We start from the raw sequence: 20,217 nt of genomic DNA on the forward strand, positions 1-20,217 counted from the left end.
TAGCTCAGCTGGTGACTGAAGAAGCAGGAGCTTAAGGGGAAGAGGACAGCAAGGGACGCAAGCAGCCTAGGAAGAAGAGCTGGAAAGAGGAATCCAGAGTTTGTCAACATAACTCCAAAGTTGAAGCCCGAAGTAGACTGAGACTTTTATGTTCATTGTGTACAATTAGGTTAAATATCAGCACTTTTTGAGTCAGGGTCAAAATTTCCCGCTCAGTACTAATTCTCAATGAGGTGATAAAAACCCATGTCTGGGCTGCAGCATTTCACAATGCAGGCAACCAAATGTTTTCTTGCTCTGTTGCTGTCACACACACTTATTTATTCAGAGAAAATCAGCTCTCAAGAAAACAAGCAGCTCTGGCCTCACCCTGTATGCTAGATTTCTATGTGCAGGGATTATTGTTGTTGTTTTTATGACTGCTGTTGTTGTTATCTATTGTTATTATTAGCCATGGTTACTTTCGTTATTATCAACTATTCTAATTGTTTGCTTGCTAGCTTGTTTATTATTATCGGAGCATATGATCATGTGAGCCCCACTTCTATTCTATACCTTCCAACATTTCTCCAATGAAAAAAAAGGACTTCCTAAGGGAAAGCAGGACATTTCGGGATAACAGCAGAAACTGGGTTGGCTTCTGTAAATCCAGGACTGTCCCTGGAAAATGGGGACACTTTGAGGGTCTGCCAGTCTGAAGTGATATATATACCTGTACCACTGTTGGTGATAACGAAGCCTCTGACTTTCTGAGGCAACACACAAAGGAGACAGTCTCATGGCAAGGCCTCTTAGCAACACACTGTCAGAAAGCAACATTATTTTGTGAATCTTACAAACATACACCCATGAGGTTTGGAGAAACCATAAATCACAGCAGTTTTCTTTCCTTCACAAGCCAGGATTTGTTTGATCAGAGACCAGATCTTAACACTTGATTGCTTCCCATTGCGTATTTTTCTTTTAATTCAGGAGAACATATTTTATTGTTGTAGACAGGAAATTAGCTAGAGATAGCTGTTGTGCTTAGAGGCTGGGAGCCAGTACAGCCCAATACATTAGTCTAACCGTAAGGATTAAGAAAGGAGACCTCCCAAGGTTCTATTTCTGGAGGCAAGTCGTTCCCCCACCCCCACCCTAGCCATTCATATGGCATGTGATCATTTTTCAGGGACTCCTGCATCTCAGGCCTACCACACTAAGCAACTGCTGCTATTTATTTACATATTTAAATGGTCCTTCACATGATCAGCTTCCATGGTGTTCTACACAGAAGGCAACAGAAAAGTCCCTGCCCTGAGGTGCTTACACTACAAATTGCCAAATTCACTGACCCAGACAAAATAAATCGTGAAGCACATCAAAGTTGCAACGATCTTTGTTCCCGAGCTCACATTCACATCAAATCAATTGTACTTCAGCCTGCAACGGTTCCCACTTAAAAGGCTTTAACGCTGCATGCCAAATAGCATGCCCTTGAAATAAAGAGGTGAGCGCTTGGCTTTCACCCCACTGTCCATAGCTGATCTTTTATTTGTCGGGCTGAAAGTGTTAATCAATATGACTAATCAATGGAATTGCTTGGGTAACGTGCAAGCTGCAGATCAACCATGACTCCCAGGGACATGCTAGCATAGCTGCTTCATGGGGTTTTGTACATCCCTTAATTCCAGTATTAGAAAATTCTATAGTCAAAGTCCAAGGCTGAAAGAAATCAGACGCACTGATTGACACAAAACACAGATTTCCCCAATTCAGATGTTATCTTATGCACACACACTGCATTCATCTAATGAATAATGGAGTGGTGTGACTGGGAGTAGACTTTATTATTTTATATAGTTATGGTCCCGATATAGCTGTTGGCGTCATATATATCTCATAATAATCTCAGTTTGGTAGAATGCAATACACTGAGTACAGATACAGATTTTGATCCAACTGCCTTGGCTATCAATTAGTTTTTGGGCCCAATTCAAAGTGCTGGTTTTGACTTATAAATAATAATAATAATTATAAAGCCTCAACTGGCTCAGGACCACAATACCTCAAGCACCGATGCTCTCCGTATGAACCTACTTGGAACCTGAGATCATAATCTGAAGCCCTTCTTCATGTGCCTCCTCCGCAAGAGGTCCAGAGGATGGCAAAACGAGAACGGGCCTTTTCTGTGGTGGCTCCTTGTTTGTAGAATGATCTCTTTAGGCACCAGGAAAAAAACATTCCTCTTTAGCCAGGCATTTAGCTGGCTGACATCTAACACCCTTTTAAATGTGCTGTGGAAGCAGGGATTATTGGGTTATTTTTGTTTTCGTTTTCATTATGCATTTTGTGCTTTTTATATTTTAATGTGTTGTAAACCGCCCTGAGATCTACGGGTATAGGGAATTATACAAATTTAATAAATAAAATAATAATAAATTTTACCCTGTCCCTTGGTTGTGTTTAAACAACCTGCATTTCTACCCCACTGCCTGCTTTCGCCATTGGAGAGAACATGACATTGACATGGGCAGGAAAGTTTCACGAATTTGTTCGGTCTTTCAGACTTTCTAAACCTCCTTATAGTGAGGTTACCTGTCCTATCATTAACCCTCTGACTTACAGAGCTATCCCTTACACGTCTACTCAAAGTACGGTAAGTCTCACTGAGCTCGGGGGGGCGGGAGGCTTGCCTCCAAGTAAGTGGGAATAGGACTGCAGCCTCACATGCTTAAAAACATATCCTAAATGTTGAATTGTTCAGGGTTTGGAAGCCACCACCCACCTAGATTAAATCAAACTATGTATATTCTTTCAAACAGAGGTTCTTAGCATCTTCACCTTTGAAGATCTGTACTTTCTTAGCGCTCCATTCCTAGCAATTAGGACAAAAATTAACAAATTCTGTTTTGCTCTCCTTTTTAAACCAAGGAGTTTAGTATCATTTTAGAAGTTCATCTCTGTGCCAATTAAGGATCTAAGAGTGAATCATTTCATTATCCATATTTTATATCCATGCATATGATACATGTGCAATTGGAGGACGATACGCATTGCCTTCTAACACCTCAGTTTCATCCTACAAATTCCACGGTTGCTTTTCATCCAGCAGACTTCAAATAGAAATACTGTAGTCTTAAGTGAATCCATGCAGACATAAGAGCACATCTCACACATGATAAATGGCTTGCCCTTATACTTCCACGGAAGAGGAAGCTCTATTGGCCCAAGAGGGATCTGAGAATAAAAGGAGCCTGCACGCAATGGAGATCCATCTGAAGTGAGAGTCTGTACAAAGGAAACTGATCTAGCTAATAGAATATTTTGCTGGTTTTGATTAGCTACTAATTCATTGGCTTGTTTTTATTTGCTGTGGTTTTGTTAGGATATATTTTACCATGCTTGTTTTCTTTGGGTCTGTTTCATTTTTGCTAGCCACCGTGGGCACTTTTTGCTTGTGGAAAGGCGATATATAAATTTAATAAATAAATAAAAACATGTAGGATTCCTATTGCAGATCAACCATGATAGGTAGTGTGTACTCTGTGCTGGAAAAATCCTATCTCAGTTCCATGAAAATATGTTGTAGCATTTGCCATTAACGACTATACTAATTTAAATCATTAAAAAGAATACTAAGATGGAACATCAGCTCTGATGAAGAGCTGGTTTTCAATATAGCACTGTGACAAAATATCGTGAAGGTACAATGCATTTAAGAACATAAGAAAAGCCCTGCTGGATCAGATGAAAGGTTAATGTCTCCCAACATCCTATTCTCACAATGGCCAACCAAGTGAGAAGCCTATAAGAAACCCACAAAGCACAACAGCACTCTCCATACTTGAGCTGCATAGCAAACTAGATGAAGAACACACACATGCCAATTGCCAAACCTCCCAGACCATGAAGGGCTAAAGAAAAATCCCAGATTCACAATTCTAGCTCCACCAGCTTGAGACATCTTAAGGCATTGCTAGCAACCCCACCAGCTCAGGGCTTCATCCGATCCCATCACTCCCTAGTCATATGTAGGAGCAATCCTAGCTTGACATAAAGGTCCCATAAATGGGTACAAACAATTCACACACACCCCAAAAAAAAGTTGGCACCCAATGCATCCACCAAAGGGCCACCATCCTGACTTGAATGCTTTGCACTACTAGCAACAGCCCAGGACAATTTGTTGTCCTTGAACTGACCTTGCACTGCCCTTCCTTGGAGTTGGTCTTAATGATAGTGGAAATATTACCCAGCTCAATCCAACTCGTGTTACTTGAAAATATCATTGAGTTCCATGAGAGTTACTCCCTGGTAGGTGTGCACGGGATTGCCCAATCACACCGATTGGGGGGAGATGGGGCTCAATATCCCTGGAGAAGAGAGGAGCAAAATCTGGGTATCTGCAGGATTGAGCCACAGACAATTAGGTGGTCAGGAAAAGACATCTAACTAAGGATCAAGGGCGGCCAAGGGATAGTTCCAGGCAGCCTTTAGTAAGCGAAGTCAGAGCAGATGAGGGACAGCAGAGTCTGAGACAGGGCAGCCATTTGCATTACCAAAAAAGAGAGGACCAAAGAGACAGCTTATTCGCATCAAATTTGTGTGCGTGCTAATTTGCCTGTGTGCATGCAAATTTAGAAATAAATAATATAATTTCAATGGTGGGGGTGCCTGTAGCCTGTGTGCCTGCTCAGTCTGATATCCAAGTGCTAAATTTCGATAAGCAACTTCTCCAAGCTGGACTTGGATAAGACTTTGAACTTTGCCTTACACCTGGCCTTCAGGTGGACAACTGTCCTCTATAAAGTAGGACACATTTCCACCATAGATGCACATTGCCCAATCTATGGCACAGACAAACCTGCTAAGAGGAAGGGGAAATATTATAGGGAGACAGGAAAGGGCTGTGACCAATCACACAGCTGGGAAGCCTAGAGCTACATGGGCTGGGCTGGGCTATTTTGTTGCACATTTTGTAGAGGTGCAGCGACTCCAATCTATCTCCAAGATGAGCTGAAATGTGGCTGGTGGCCCTATCGCTTACGTACACGACCCTGATCACCAGTGGAAGCCAGTTGCCCAAATGTTTAAAAATGCCGCCACTTTGCATTTAAATGGCATTTCTTCTATCGTCAAACAGTTATAGCGCAAATAGGAGAGCTTATTATTACCTGACTTTCTTCACGGTTTTTCCCATTTTCTGGTTTTGAAATGGATGTGGGCTTTCTGGATTTTAAGTTCCCCATTCCAACCCTCAATGTGCCATCACAGGGTGTCTGGGTATCTTGGAACACTGCCTGGTTTTCCTCTAAGACTATAGCTTTGTCTGGGTGGTTTTCCTTGTTTTCATCTCTAGAAGAAAATAAAAGCAAATTTTAAAAGGCACCGTGACGAGTGAGCAAGAAATGTAACGCTCAAGACATCATGCTCACAATTTATTTTTAGATTACTTTTGTTTAGACCCCCCCCCTTTTCTCCCTTTTCTCCTATTTAATTAACATTCCAGGACAGAGCTACGTACAAATGTAACATTTTTAAAACTACAAAAAATATCGCTAAAAAGTGAGATGGTTGTGTTTGCTTAATCAGGCCATACTTCAGGTCTCTACAACTTTAGAAGATGCTTTATACCAGGTCGTTCCTATGCTGGGATAGCTCAGTTGGTAAAGCCCGAGACTCTTAATCTCGGGGTCATGGATTCTAGCCCCATATTGGGCAAAATATTCCTGCGTTGCAGGGGGTTGGACTAGATGACCCTCATGGTCCCTTCTGACTCTACAATTCTGTTTCTGTATTCGGTCTGGCAGCTCATGCATGTGGTCCAGTACTACCATTTGTCTAATGTGATTGGCAACAGCTTTCCAGGGTCTCAGGCAGACGCCCTCCCCCATCACTTGCTGTTGGAGCCTTTTAGCTGGAGATGCTAGGGACTGAATCTGTGGTCTTTGCATTTTAAGCATATACTTCAGCTGTGCTGCTTTTAACTTAAAGGTAAAGGTACCCCTGACCGTTAGGTCCAGTTGCGGACGACTCTGGGGTTGCGCGCTCAACTCGCTCTAGCCAGCATTTGTCCACAGACAGCTTCCGGGTCATGTGGCCAGCATAACTAAGCTGCTTCTGGCGAACCAGAGCAGCACACAAAAATGCCGTTTACCTTCCCACTGGAGCGGTACCTATTTATCTACTTGCACTTTGATGTGCTTTCGAACTGCTAGGTTGGCAGGAGCTGGGAATGAGCAACAGGAGCTCACCCTGTTGCAGTGATTCAAGCCGCCAACCTTCTGATCAGCAAGGCTCTGTGGTTTAGACCACAGCACCACCTGCTTTTAACTTAAGGTAAAGGTAAAGGGACCCCTGAACATTAGGTCCAGTCGTGGCCGACTCTGGGGTTGCGGCGCTCATCTCGCTTTATTGGCCGAGGGAGCCGGCATACAGCCTCCGGGTCATGTGGCCAGCATGACTAAGCCGCTTCTGGCGAACCAGAGCAGTGCATGGAAGCACCGTTTACCTTCCTGCCAGAGCAGTACCTATTTATCTACTTGCACATTGACGTGCTTTCGAACTGCTAGGTTGGCAGGAGCAGGGACCGAGCAACGGGAGCTCACACTGTCGCGGGGAATTGAACCACCGCCCTTCTGATCGGCAAGTCCTAGGCTCTGTGGTTTAACCCACAGCGCCACCCGCATCCCGCTTTTAACTTAGGGGTGAGCAAATTGGACTTTTCCCTTCCTTTTTGTGGAGGGGCAATCTGTCCAGAGCCACATGTGAACTGTGGGTGGGGTCACCCTTCTCTCTCACTGGCTTTCTGCCAACCCCTTCTATCTCTCTCCATCTCCCCTCCTCACTTAGCAAGCTACTGGGGGAAATGTCTGAACTGACCGTGGTGGACTTTGGGCTCTCAAATTTCTGGCACCCTGTGTGACACTAAACTTTGCCCCACCCCACCCCCACTTCTCGTGTTCCATTATACGGCATTGTTGTGGCTCCCAGTGTAACCGCACTGGCCATGCTACCCTAAAACCGCCTCTGGAACTGATCACTAAGAGAGGACTTTAGAAACGAAGCTGGGGGTCGCAAATAATTAGAGTAAGGGCCGCACACGGTTCTAGGGCCTCAGGCTGCTAACCACAGCACACTAAACATGTAGTGTGTCCCACCAAATACGTGATAAATCTCTTGGTTTTGTCATCTGCCTGAGACTACAAAAGAAGAGGTTTTCTCAAGACCTAGCAGGCCCCAAGACTTGACCAGCTTTTGCTTAATGGGAGATAAACTGTACAGATATTTACAAAACTTATATACCACTACTAGTGCTTTTTTCTGGGGGGGGGATGCAGAGGTACGCATACCCTTAAACATTTTGTGAATCTCTGTACTTTTGTCCATTTGATGTATTTATTTTTCCCGATTTGAACTATAAAATGGTGATTATCTTGAGTCAAAATGAGAGTACCCATGAACATTTTGTTTTTAAGGGGAGAAAGCACAGACCACTACTATTACAGAAGACTCACATCGTCTTCCATGGGGCCCCTAAGCAGTCTCCCATCCCAGCAATTGACCAGAATAAGACCGTCTCAGCAATAACAGTTTAACATAGGTTTCCTCAAGCCATTTTCAGGGAAATACTGGATAATTCCGAAAGAACTTCCTGCAATAATTTGTGAACCTGGCAAGCATAGCCTGCCCTCACAAACACCTTTCTCTCGCATCTAATTCTACTTTCATACAAAACATCTGAAAGTAATATTGTGCCTCTCTCTTTTCCACCTAGTATAATCTGATAACTCCTGAGGTAATGACCCTTTATTTGCAGAGGTTTTTACTAATGACATGAAACTAAACTCAGAGATTTCACAGGTTCTAGGCAAAGTTTTATTATCTCCTGAAATTCCTCAGGGTTTTTTTGGCCCAAGCTAAAATCTGAAAATTTGCCTCCCATTGTGCAGCATTTAGTGGATAATAAAGGGTTGAGGTAAGGGGGTATTGAACCCAGTATTTATCATAAAGTTTATCACCATTGTTGCCCTACATTTATAGAATTGTGTTTAGGCCTCTGTTTAAATCTCCGGTCAGCTATGGAGTTGCTGTCTGGTAATAATTTATGCTTTGTCTGCAATTCCTAAGAAAGTGGTTCTTGAAAAATCCCTAAGATAAATTTAAAAAGAGATCTGCTTGCTACATTTTATTTCCTTTTATAAAACACAATAGCAAGATACCTGTGAAGGGAACTGGCTGTTTGGTCTTCATGTACAGACTCTGTATCCTCGCCACACCTTGAAAATGGATATAAAATAATTATTGGATTTCTTCTACTTGGGTCTTTTTCAAGTAGCTAAAATGTTCATTCTCAGGTCATAATCAATCAGTCTTTATTGCAGTGACAAGACCAGACAGGTTAGGTCACAAACGCTGTTCTGATAAATACAGATGCTCATTTTCATATGCTCTAAATAAAGCCTGTATAAAACAATCACACCAGTTTTATCCTGTGCCTGCACTCCTTACCCAAAGGAGGACTGTAAGAAGGCCCAGCACCTAATCCTATGCCTCTCAGGAGTTTCTCTTGGGAGGGAGTTACTTCAGCTTTGTGCTGTACAAACCCACTGCTATTGTGAAACTTCCATCCACCCTAGCAAGCATAGCCAATGGTTAGGGATAATGGGAGCTGTCATTCAGCAACATCTGGAGACCCAAAGGTTCCTCACATCTGGTCTATGGAGTTTGGGATTGTCCCGGTCCTATAGGAACTTTTCATGTGGAAACCCAAAAGAAAATAATGTCAAACGCGCAAGAACACAAAAATGCATAACTAATTTTCACTTCAGCATTCTCATGCCTGCCTAGTAGACGTTTCCACTGAGTTAGAAGCAATGGCAGCCACCATCACCCCCAGCCCAAATATTGAAGGGCTAGATACAATTAGTCAGTCATGATGGGAAGTTGCTCTGCACATTATCAGACACTTTATTATTGTAATCCTGGCCTTCTGGAAGTCCCATTTATATTCAAACAGGAAAAGGCCACACTGGATGCCCCCAGCAAATTTTTCTGATTTCAAAAACGGCATTAAGAATGGTTAATACCAATAAGGAATACTTCCAGTGTGGTTTTCAATGAACTGAAAATAAAGTAGACGGAAAGAGCTTTCGGAACTACTTAAAATTTAAAAACCTGACAGTTAGAAAGGTCTCCGAAACTAAACATCCCCAGAATCCTATGGAAGAAACAGTGCCGGCAAAATAAGGACATTCCTTTGTGCAGTCCTAGTAGAAGGAGGCAGTAAAGCATATCGAAGGTTTCCGTGGCTATCAGTTTAAATCAACCTGTCTCCGCTGGATTGCCAAGTCTGCACAAATGCCGCACTCACTCTCTCTCTTGCCTTTATATTTCACAATTATTTTGTGTTTGTATTTCCAGTTTGCTGTCAGTGGAGTAGGGCCTATTCCTGATTTGAGAAACAGTCTGCAATGTGGTTGACCTCCTCCACTATTTACAGCATCTGCCTTCTTTGGCACAATGGTAGTATTTATACTCTGCAACCATTCTTTGTTGAGAAGAGCTTGATATACCCAACTCTCCGTCTCTCTCCAGAAGTTGCTACTGTTAGCTGTTTATGAGGAGGTACTCACTCAACCTCATATCACCCCAAAACTATTCTGCCTCCCCTCCCCTTTTCTGTTATTGGAACATTTATTTAGGTTACATTAACACCATACATTAACACCAACTCCAGAAGTTGCTACTGTTAGCTGTTTATGAGGAGGTACTCACTCAACCTCATATCACCCCAAAACTATTCTGCCTCCCCTCCCCTTTTCTGTTATTGGAACATTTATTTAGGTTACATTAACACCATATGGAGTCATGGAATGCCCAAAAAATAAATAACAGAAGAATTACATGTTTTGGGGGGATTATGTTTTTTTACAGGGGAAGCAACAGAGGGCAGAAAGGCACATGGTAGAAATTTATAAAATTATGCGTAGCATGGAGAAAGTGTCTCATAAGAAAAGAACCCAGGAACATTCTATTAAACTGATTAGCAGGAGATCTGGGACAGATAAAAAGAGGTATACCTTTACACAGAACATAATTAATTTATGCAATTTGCTGTCGCCTCAGACCTGGTGGCAGCCAGTAGCTTAGATGGCTTTAAAATGGGGATTAGACAAATTCATTGACAATAAATCTCTAAATGGTTGCCAATCATTGAGGGGGTGCACATAGAACCACGAGGTTCTGTGCCAGCACACACACTAGGGAACAACAGCGGTAGTAGACTATTTCCTTAATGCACAGCTTGCGGGCTTCCCCAGGGCACTAGTTGGCCACTGTGAGAAAGAGGATGTTGGACTAGATAGAGCCTTTGCACTGGTCTGTCTGGGCTTTCCTTATGTTCTTACATGATCCAGGACTTGCTTTTATTACTAGAAATTACGTGAGGCATATTCCAAAATTCTAGGTGTTTTCCACCTGGAAAATGAAATGCAGCAAATCGTGGCCCAAGACACGCCACTGGTAGACAATTTTGTTATCTAACCATCAACACTAAGGACATGACGTTTGGTTCATATAGTAGAAAGCAAGCAAAACCACATCTCAGTGTGGGCTGTGAGACTTTTCATTTGTTTGAATTAGAAGTGGAAACATATTTGAGGCCGCCTCCATTCAATTCCCCTCCCTGTGCTTTTCTGTGTCCTCATCGCCAACTTCATCCAATAGTCAGTCTGCATTTTGGTGGCACTGAGCATGCTCAGTCTTCATGGGACTATTTGGAAGGGCGAATTCTAAATATTTGGTTGTACTTTGGCAAACTTCAAGGCTATCTGTGGTGGTGGTGGCGGCGGCTGTTTTGGCTGCTTAAGTGACCTTCAAATCAGAAAACAGCTCAGCCGTAGTCAGAAATATGTATTTAGAAGCCCAGATAGCTCAGTCAGTAGATCATGAGACTTTTAATCTCAGTGTCATGGGTTCAAGCCCCATGTTGGGCTCAATTCTATGATTTAAGATTGCAGCATGCAAACCATGAGAACTACTATGTGTGAATCACATGTAAGCCAACCTGATAGAAATTAGCCAGTTTGATCCAAAAATCTGAAAAAAACCACAAAAATACAAACCAACCATCCAGAGTCAATTTTTTAAAAAAATGTTGCTGAGTAAAAAGTCCTCCCTTGGGCCTTGCCATTATGCAGACTAGTAATTAATTTTCTGCTTTCTTCTTCCAGTAACGGAGCTCAGATTGCATTATGAGGTAGATCGATAGAAATATTATCATTAGCTACACATGCATATATCCTTTTGGTCATAGCAACTGTTGGGCTGGGGCTTGGTGTATAGCAATGCAAGCTTTCTGTCCCTATGGAAATATAGCTTTTTCTCACGGAAACAAAAATTGCCTGGTTCTGACAGACCCACTGCTGGTTCCACTCCTTGAGGAACATAGATTTATACTTAAAGATAGATCAGTTTTTACTCAATATGTCTGCACATGCCCAGTTTACTGTTGTATATCTGTGTTGGCAGCCAAACAATGCTTAAGGCGGTGACTACAGCTTGTAGCTCCCTTGGCACCAATTGGCTTCTTAACGCCGAATCTGAGCAACATTTCAAACATGGATTCAAACACAGAGTGTCCCCTGCTCTGCGCTTGTCCCTTCCTCCTCTCACTGAAGCCTTACACCAGGGAAGGAAATATCAGTTGCTCTGAGAGCAAAGCGGGTTATCAGGTATCACCAACAAGAGAAGATGACTAAAAACAACCTCCCTGATCAGCTCTCTACCACAGCTCTAACATTTTTATTTTATTTTATTTAAGCAATTTATATACTGCTTAACTACAACAGTTTTTAAGCAGTTTACAAAGACAGAATACAAAAAAATAAAAATCAGTTCAAACTATAAAATCAAACTTCAACAAAATGCCTGCTAAAATTAAAAAGAAGTCTTCAGTAGGTGCCTGAGGCTCAGTAGAGAAGGGGTTTGTCGGATCTCAACTGGAATTCGGCCCACAATACTAAACACACATCTCCTGGTGGGTATGAGATGAGCATACAATCTAGGGGGGGGGGACCACTAACTCTTACTCCCGCAAAGACCTCAGTGAATGGGTAGTCACTGAGGTATCCTGGGTCCAAATCATTATGGGCCTTGTAAATTAATACAAGAACCTTGAACCCAGCTCAGTAGTGTATAGACAGCCTCTGCAGGCTTTTGAGTACTAGGTTAATAGCACCAGACTATATAGTCTGTCCTCGTCAACAGACTGGTCACAGCGTTTTGCTTGGAAGTTTTTATCAAACGGATTACTATCATCATGCAGCTGATGGTGACTCACATGGGAACTCTCAGCACGCTGCTAATCATCACCCTTCTAGGAATATTACATATTTATATACATTGCAGCTGGGAATGTAGCAAACGCACCACGGCATTGCCGTGATCTGAAGAATCCCCAAGAGTAGCATGTGCTGAGTTCTAAGTGACCTTAGGTGTAAAAAAAGGGGAACAGCTTTTGCATTAGTAGTGGGGAACCAGGTATTGGCTTTCCAACAAAATCTTTGTACATGCATTTCTGCTGCAGTAGAGAGAAGACCTAATACTATCAGGAGACTAGTATCTACGTAGCAAGGGATACCAGCAACAGTGGCAGGCAGGCATCAAGCAGAGCCCAGAAGACCTGAGACAAGATCTTTTGCACAAATGAAGCACACCTCACAACTTTAAGACTTCCTGAAAAGGGCAAGGTGAAGGGCATTAAGCACTATATTAGGCTGGGCAACTTCAGGGCTGTGCTAATGTACATGGCAAGGACATATATTTTCAAAGTCCTGTTGCCATGTTGGCCGCACTTCTGATGAATTGACATATGGGTTTATAAGAACATGAGATTGCTGCACACTGAGAGATAGAATTGTCATTATAACATACATGCAACACTGTGGTCTTCTTCACTCAGAACCTTTAGCCAGTGCAAGAACCAAAATATCAGTGAGGAAATAGCTTTATCTAAGCTTCTTCAAGGCCCCACAGTCTGGAAGGTTTTGAAATATACCATGTAACTACAATGTAAGGATTAGAGCTTACTGCTCAACCAGAACCACTCACATTTTGCCATAGACATTTCAAGTTCCCCCTTTTCCACTCCCATAGAACCTACCTCCCCTTTCCCCAGCAATTTTCCAGTAATTATTGTTGCTGTTGTTACTACTTCTGAGAATGTAAACTTGCTCACTTGGCATTGCCCTCAACATTGCTTGTCCTCAGTGGCTTTGTTACTTAAGTCAAAAGTAATGGGCTAAACAGGATTGTGATGTCATCATTTTCACTACATGGTACCTGATTGGCTGGAGACACCCATGGGGCCTATCTGAGGAGAAGGGCAAGGCAGCAGCCATGGGGGACAAATTGCACCAAACCAGCAAGAGCCAGAAGTAGCAACAGAACAAAACAAAAAAAGGAAAAGAAGGGTGAATGCTTGTACAATTGCAATGTGTGTTTTTTTGGGGGGGGGATTTCTACCTCACTGAATTCCATTTTTACATAGAATTTGAAACTGAGCAATATTGGGAGGGCGATTATTTCTCAAAAACACCCAAAATTAATATGGAATAAAATAGAAGACTCCCCAAATATTTTTACTGTGCAACTGCATGGTCTCTGGTTGTCACCAGCACACTATGGACAAGACATGACAATCATTTGCATGACAAGACATCTGCAGGGCTTTCAACTGTCTTGTCAACTAGTTACAACAATGTCGTTTCGGGGCTATTTGGGATTGTTTTTTGACCTGTTATGAGTCGCCAGCCTACAAAATGCCCCCACAACACTGCCAAAAACAAAGCAGAGGTATGAATGAGTAAAAACCCGCAAGGAAGAAGCTGAGTACCCATAATGGGTAATTCAAAAAAATGAGCTATCACACTTGATACATCCTACAAGAAAAAGAGGAGAACGCTATTTTATATCCAGCCTTTGAAGGTTAAAAGCAAGCAGTTAATATATTCACAAAAATTCTAGGAATGATCCAGGCAGTTAAGTGTCCTGGCTGCCATGGAACTTAAATGAGGGAGAGGCCCAAGAGTCTCCAAAGCTGAAAGCCAGAACAGGGCTCCCATTCTGTAAAAGAGTCAGCACTGCATGTTCATGGCACATAAGGCTATGTGCCTACTAGTCATCATGGCTATATAACAGTCATGATTCTAAGGCAGTGTGCCTTTGAATACTAGTCACTTGGGATCAGATGGCTGTTGTGCTCATGTTCTGCTGCCCATGGCTTCTGATGCATGACAAGAGCTAGCCAAGGAGTGAGAAAAACGTGCCCCCATTGTGTTATTTGCTGTTCCCTGCCCACGTAGCAATGGATTGTGCTTTTTAAGTCATGAAGGGTCGACCAACCTTTTCAGGCCAATGGGCAAATATGGAATGTTGAGGAAAGTGCTGTGGGCGCCAGTCACAAAATGGCCGCCACATCTACAAGAGCAGAGACGGGAGCCACAAAAGGGTGCAGGCCTGTCCTCCCCTACCACTCCAATCAGCAGGAGGAAATGGGGCCTACCTACACCAACCACCAATGCGCTCGCTCACAGGAAACTCTTTACACATCTCCTCTTGAGAGGCACAAGATGGAATCCAACACAGCCCTATGGAGATTGTTCTGTCAGTGCGCAAGCATTTCTACATATCTGGAAGAACAATCCCCACCCCTCCTTCTCCACACACACTGTTCTGGGGGTTCCCCTGATCTTCCATAGCAGATTTGGGGAGGTGCAGGGAGTGGGGGGGTGGTATGGGGGGGTTTTTTTGAAGCCTCCCTGCATCAGCCAGCAGACAAGGTAGTTAAACCAATTCATCACACTACCCTCCCTTTATAAAGTACATCCCCAGACTGACCGGAAGAGAGAAATAATGTGTATCAGAGAGGTGGGGGGAACAGATGCCCCCCCCCAACTATCCATGAACCACCACATGTCACCCTCGGGTGGGGGGAAGGTTTCCTACCCTGGAGGATAGCATTATAGAATAAAGAATTACACACTGATTGATTTACAGAAAACCCAGAAAGCAGAACCACTATATTACAGCCGGGGGGGGGGGGAGTCTGCCAAGGACATACAAAAAATTAAGGACAAAAATCATTTACGGTCAGCACACATGTATGCAAACTAAGTGACTGTCATTTACCTATTTATTATTTTGCTTTTGTCTTTTTCAGGTTCTGCCACTCTGAGGCACCTACCATTTAAGGCCGAATAGCACAAGACACCGGAGACCGAGTTTTAAGTACTCAGGCCAATGGCACTTGAGAGAGTTTGATCCTTTCCCCTCTGCCAGTTTTCTTGATCTGTGGCAGCCCCCTAAAAGCTGCCATTATTTTGCCCCTGGGAAAAGCTCACAACTATGCAAGTATGTCCCATAGCAGAGCCAACGGCAGCTCGGGGAGTGGGGGGGGGGCAGGCAATGTAAATGGGGAAATTGGCATACGGGGGAAGCTTCACCGCTCTAGCCGATTTTCAATGAAAACTAAAACACCAGGAAACCAGGCCACTCCAAGACGTGGTGCTGCGTGAAGCTACAAACACCCTGCTCCCACCCCATTGCCAGTTGTAACAAGCACTGCTCTATATTGGGTAGAGTGGTGGTGGTCAGAAGAAACAGCCAGGGGTTGCCCCAGAGCGTCTGTTCCCTCTGTCTAACAGTTGGGCTGGCCCTGTTTGGAGATGTCCTACATCTTCAGCTGCTACAGAATTGCTTTCTGAAGATGCCTGAATTTGTTTCTCCTTCTGAGCCTTGTGAACTTTGAAATGATTTTTTTTTTTTTTTAAGAGGGGAAGCAATTAAAAGCAAATACAGTAGGAGGTGTGTCAGCAAATGGGAGGATACAAAGTAGTAACTGCTTGGCTTTAGTGCTTTGGTCGGAGATACAATGTCTCTGAAAATGGAGTTTCCAAATGCTAGTAGCCCTTGACGGATCCTTCCTCTCTGAGGTTTTCTAATCTTCTTAAGAGGCATCTGAGGCAGTGCAACTTTTGTTGTCCAAAGTTTCCAAAACTGGTGCAGTGGTACCTCCGGTTGTGCACAGGATCCATTCTGGAGCTCCAGTCAGATCCCGAGGAATTCGCAACCGGAAGTGCCTGTTCTACTCATGAGCGCGGTGCGTAGAGCACTTCTGCACAAGCGTGCGTGGCGGAACCCTGGAAAAATACTTCCGGGTTTGCCGTGTGCGTAACCCGAAGGATATGCAACCAGAAGTGTGTGTATCCAGAGGTACCACTGTCCTCCTTTTGATGACTGGGAAATTGGTGGATGGGTTGGAAGGTTGTAGCATGGCATATCCGCAAGTCTAGAAGTAGCATATGCTTTGAGAAACTCTCTCAGTCTCTACAGTATAAGGCTCTAAATCTCAGGGTTATGGGTTGGAGCCCCACATTAGGCAAAATATTCCTGCATTGCAGAGGGTTAGACTAGATGACACTTGTGGTCCCTTCCAACTCTACAATTCTATGATTCTGCTCCATGCAGGGGGCAATCTATAGGTCAACAGGATTTCCCACCTTCAAAAATAACAAAAATTAAAGCCCCTACCTACAGGAGAAGGGGGGAATCATATTACCCTCCACCCAACCCTCACAAACACAATTTTCCAGATTTATATCCAACACCACCAACACCTTATTTGCTGGGGAAAAGCATACATGTCACATATGCAAGGTCTCTCCCCCTAAATAGAAGGGGGGGTGATTAAAACAGGGGGGAAGTTAACTTCCACTTGGCCACTACTGTAGTCACAATCTGATTTGCCATCCTGCCCCAACCCACAAAAAGACCCTGTTCACTAACCCCCCATCTGATGTGTCCAGCAGCACCCTCAAATAGCTGGGAAACCCATTTCTCCCCAGCATCTGTTATTCAGAAGCGAACTGGTTTTGGTTCCATTTATCCATGGGTGTAGCCAGGAGGGGCAGAGGGCAGCTGCCCCCCCCCCCATTGGCCATTTGTGTTGCAGATAACTGAGTTCTGTCCCCCTCCTAACATTAACCCCACCCCAAATAAATCCTGGCCATGTCTATACATTTATCTAATGTCACTAACAGGTGTGCACAGGTAGACCTTGGATAGGGAAAGTGGGAGGAGCTTGGTGTGGGTGGAGTTGAGGGGCAAAGGGGTAAGGGCCTGACCTGGCACAATGTGTAGGCCTTGTAGCACTCCCACTTTTCAGAGGCACCTGCTGGCAGCACTGCTTATTGCTAATGAAAAATACATATAATCTCTCCTGCAGTACTTTAGTCTTGAAAACACACCTTTATGCATATGTTTAATGTATTTTGTTGCGTTCCCACCATTTCCACAATGGAAAACTGTACTCCACACAGAAACAAATCCATAAATTGTTTCCCTGCTCCTGACCTTGCTGAACCCTCATGTTTCCTAGCTCCAAAAATATAACGGGGGGGGGGGGACGTGATGCAAAAATAGACCACATAATTCCAGGCATGGCACATGCTCTAGGGATCCACAACTGCAGCTCGCAATAAACTCAGCAATATTCAGATATGAAAATGACACCTTGAAGGAAAACAGCATCAAGGGTTTTTTAGTAAAATAAAATCTGGGGTCATTAATAAAATAAATGCATGCCTTTTCCCCCCCACACACACACACACTGTGCATTAACTCCCAACAAGGCGAGGGGTGGGGAGGGCGGATTTTGCCAAATCTGCAGGAATTCAGCGGTTTCCCCTGAAAACATGCTTTATGGGGTGGTTCCCCCCCACCTCCCCGCTCCTGCCGTCACTTGCAACAGAGCTCATGTGCTCTCCTAACCCTCACGTACTGGCTCGCCCCGATTTACAACCAGCTGGATCGTCACCCTCTTTTCTCTCGAGGCGTGCCCTAGGCATAAAACTCCTCTCTGCAGAACCGTGCGAATCCAAAGCAGGAACCCCGCCATCTGCACCAATGCTGACACCCGTACTAGAGGTTGCCAGGCGCGTCCAGCTGGTAAACAGTTAACTACTCCCTGCACGTAGAGAGAGGTTGCTCGCTTATTGTGTTGCAATTCGGCCGGCTCGTAATTTAATGATGACTACGGGAGGGGACATGTTCCCCCCGCCCTTTCCTTTCCTACCTGCCTTCCATGCAAAGGGTTTGAGCAACGTATCCATTGGCCAAAAAGCATACCGTTGCCATTCATCATGGGGGGGGGGGTAGGCAGCCGGGGGGCAGCCACTGAAAGCAGGCACACTTACTCTGGCAGAGCCGAGCTGCTGAAGGAATGGTCCTGGATGCTGAAGCAGAAGCAAGAAAACATCGGAGGGCTGATCAGAAAGGCGGGCAGGCTCCTTTTCCGCCTCCTCCTCGGATCCTTCTCAGCGGCTGCAACCCATGCAGAGGCATGGCACGGCGAAGGCGAGATTATCCTGCGGGCGGGCGCGCGCGCCGGCTAGCTCGGCGTACACAAGGCTGTATCCTGGCCTCTTCTGCACATGCTCACCATCCGAGGACCCCCTGGGATTTCTGCGTGTCAGCCTTGCTGGAAACCACAACGCCCATCAGGCACTGCTGCTGCTGCTGCTGCTGCGCTGAATGAAGGTACAGAAACAAGGGCTAGGCGAGGAACGCGCCCTTGCGCGCGTCTTGGGGAACTGGGGTGGGGGTGGGGGAGAGGAGGGAGCAGTCCGCGCGCGCACCTCGATCCCAGGCTTTTGGCGCGAGCCTCTCGCCACACTTGTCGGTCCCTGCGGTAGGTGCGAGGATCAGGATGGGCTTCCTTTCCTCCCTGCCGCCAGGATGAGTCATCTTCGGAGATTCCCTTTCGCAGGTTCTGCTCGGCAGCGCGACGCCTCCCGGGAGAGAGCGCGAGAAAAATATCCCGCGCCGCCTGGAGCATTAGGAGGAGGAGGAAGCGCGCTCACCATTGCAATTATGGAGATTCGAGAGGTGAAGTTGTTTCTCTGTGTGTGTTTACATATGTGGTTAGAGAGAATCATAACACTGTAGAGTTGGAAGAGACCTCCGAGGGTCGTCTAGTCTAACCCCCTGCAATGCTGGAATCTCAACTAAAGCATCCAGGACACCCAACCTCTTCTTAAAAACCACCAGCTCCCGAGAGAGTCTATTCCACTGTCAAACAGCTCTGTCAGAAAGTTCTTCCCGATGTTTAGTTGGAATCTCTTTTCTTGTAACTTGACGCCATTGGATTGAGTCCTATCCTCCAGAGCAGGAGAAAACAAGCTTTCTCCATCTTCCATGTGACATTTGAAGATATTTGAAGATGGCCATCATCAGGGGTGTCTTACCCATAGAGGCTAGTGGCACGGGGTACCAAGTTCTGGAGGGCGCCAGGGAAGAGGCAGAGGCTGGACGCGGCGCCTCCCGGCATCAACTCACCACCCTCGCCATGCCACGCCGAAGCAGCGCCGCACCCATAGCCTCCGTCTGCCATGGCACCACAGCACAAAGTGGCCAGCTGAGCTGGGAGGTGCTGCGTCCAGCCTCTGCCTCTTCCCCTCCAGAGGAGCCACCCTCCAGCTGCTGCTGCCCTCCTCCTCTAGCCCCACTGGCAGCGCCGTCCTCCCTAAAAAAAACTCTGGGAAACCAGAGGGGGAACTGGAGGGAGCTTTGCACCACAGTGCCAGATATGCTTAAGACAGCCCTGGCGATCATATCTCCCCTCAAGTCTCCACTTTTCCAAGCAAAATATACCCAGCCCCTTCCATCGTTCCTCATAAGGCTTGGTTTCCAGACCCTCAATCATCTTGGCCGTCATCCTCTGCACACATTCAACCTTGTCAATATCCTTCTTAAAATGTGGCACCCAAAACTGGACACAAGATTCCAGGTGTGGTCTGACCAAAGCTGAATAGCAAACTAACTAAATGAATTTCAATAGAAGGTCATATTGAATCCTGACTCTGCTTTCTCCATACACTTCATCTTTCACAGGGGAAGAAGAAGAATAAGAATTGGTGTTTGGGGAAACAGAGATTGCTGCACTAAATATAGAACACCATGTGCACCTGCAGAGAATAATCTGTCTATATCCTGCCCCAGATCTCCCTCCCCAAGAATAAATAATCTGAAATGTAGGTAGGACAGGCAGGGGCATACCTAGGGTTTGGCAGCTTGTCTGCCACCAAGGGTGCAGGCCCTGGAGGGCACAAAACTCACCTCTCTGCTCTGGCTCAGAGTGGCCTTTCCTCCCCTCACCAGTCCAAAGGATCGGCT

General features: G+C 45.0%; 1 protein-coding gene and 1 long non-coding RNA gene across 14 annotated transcripts in view; one reads left to right on the plus strand and one right to left on the minus strand.

Annotated features, from left to right (window-relative positions):
* Positions 1 to 20,217, minus strand: part of FAM13C (family with sequence similarity 13 member C) — a gene marked incomplete at its 3' end in the record, with an annotated part of 76,463 nt that overhangs the window by 43,066 nt on the left and 13,180 nt on the right. For 9 of the 13 annotated variants that reach the window (XR_013838697.1, XR_013838698.1, XR_013838699.1 and 6 more), the window contains exons 1-3: positions 18,240 to 18,367; positions 8,205 to 8,261; positions 5,157 to 5,337 (exon numbers count right to left, since the gene is read on the minus strand). Coding sequence is in view for 7 of the 13 variants with exons in the window: in XM_079975674.1 (XP_079831800.1) it covers positions 5,157 to 5,337; positions 8,205 to 8,261; positions 18,240 to 18,301 (300 nt within the window). The other 4 variants (XM_079975680.1, XM_079975679.1, XM_079975676.1 and 1 more) reach the window with 4 other exon arrangements.
* LOC307215983 lies at positions 13,358 to 18,330 on the plus strand. The gene is made up of 3 exons (XR_013838840.1): positions 13,358 to 13,457; positions 15,206 to 15,396; positions 18,248 to 18,330. It is a non-coding gene; the product is annotated as an uncharacterized lncRNA (long non-coding RNA).

The sequence above is a fragment of the Podarcis cretensis genome, assembly GCF_951804945.1.
Source record: "Podarcis cretensis genome assembly, chromosome: 5".
NCBI classification, from domain to species: Eukaryota; Metazoa; Chordata; class Lepidosauria; order Squamata; family Lacertidae; genus Podarcis; species Podarcis cretensis.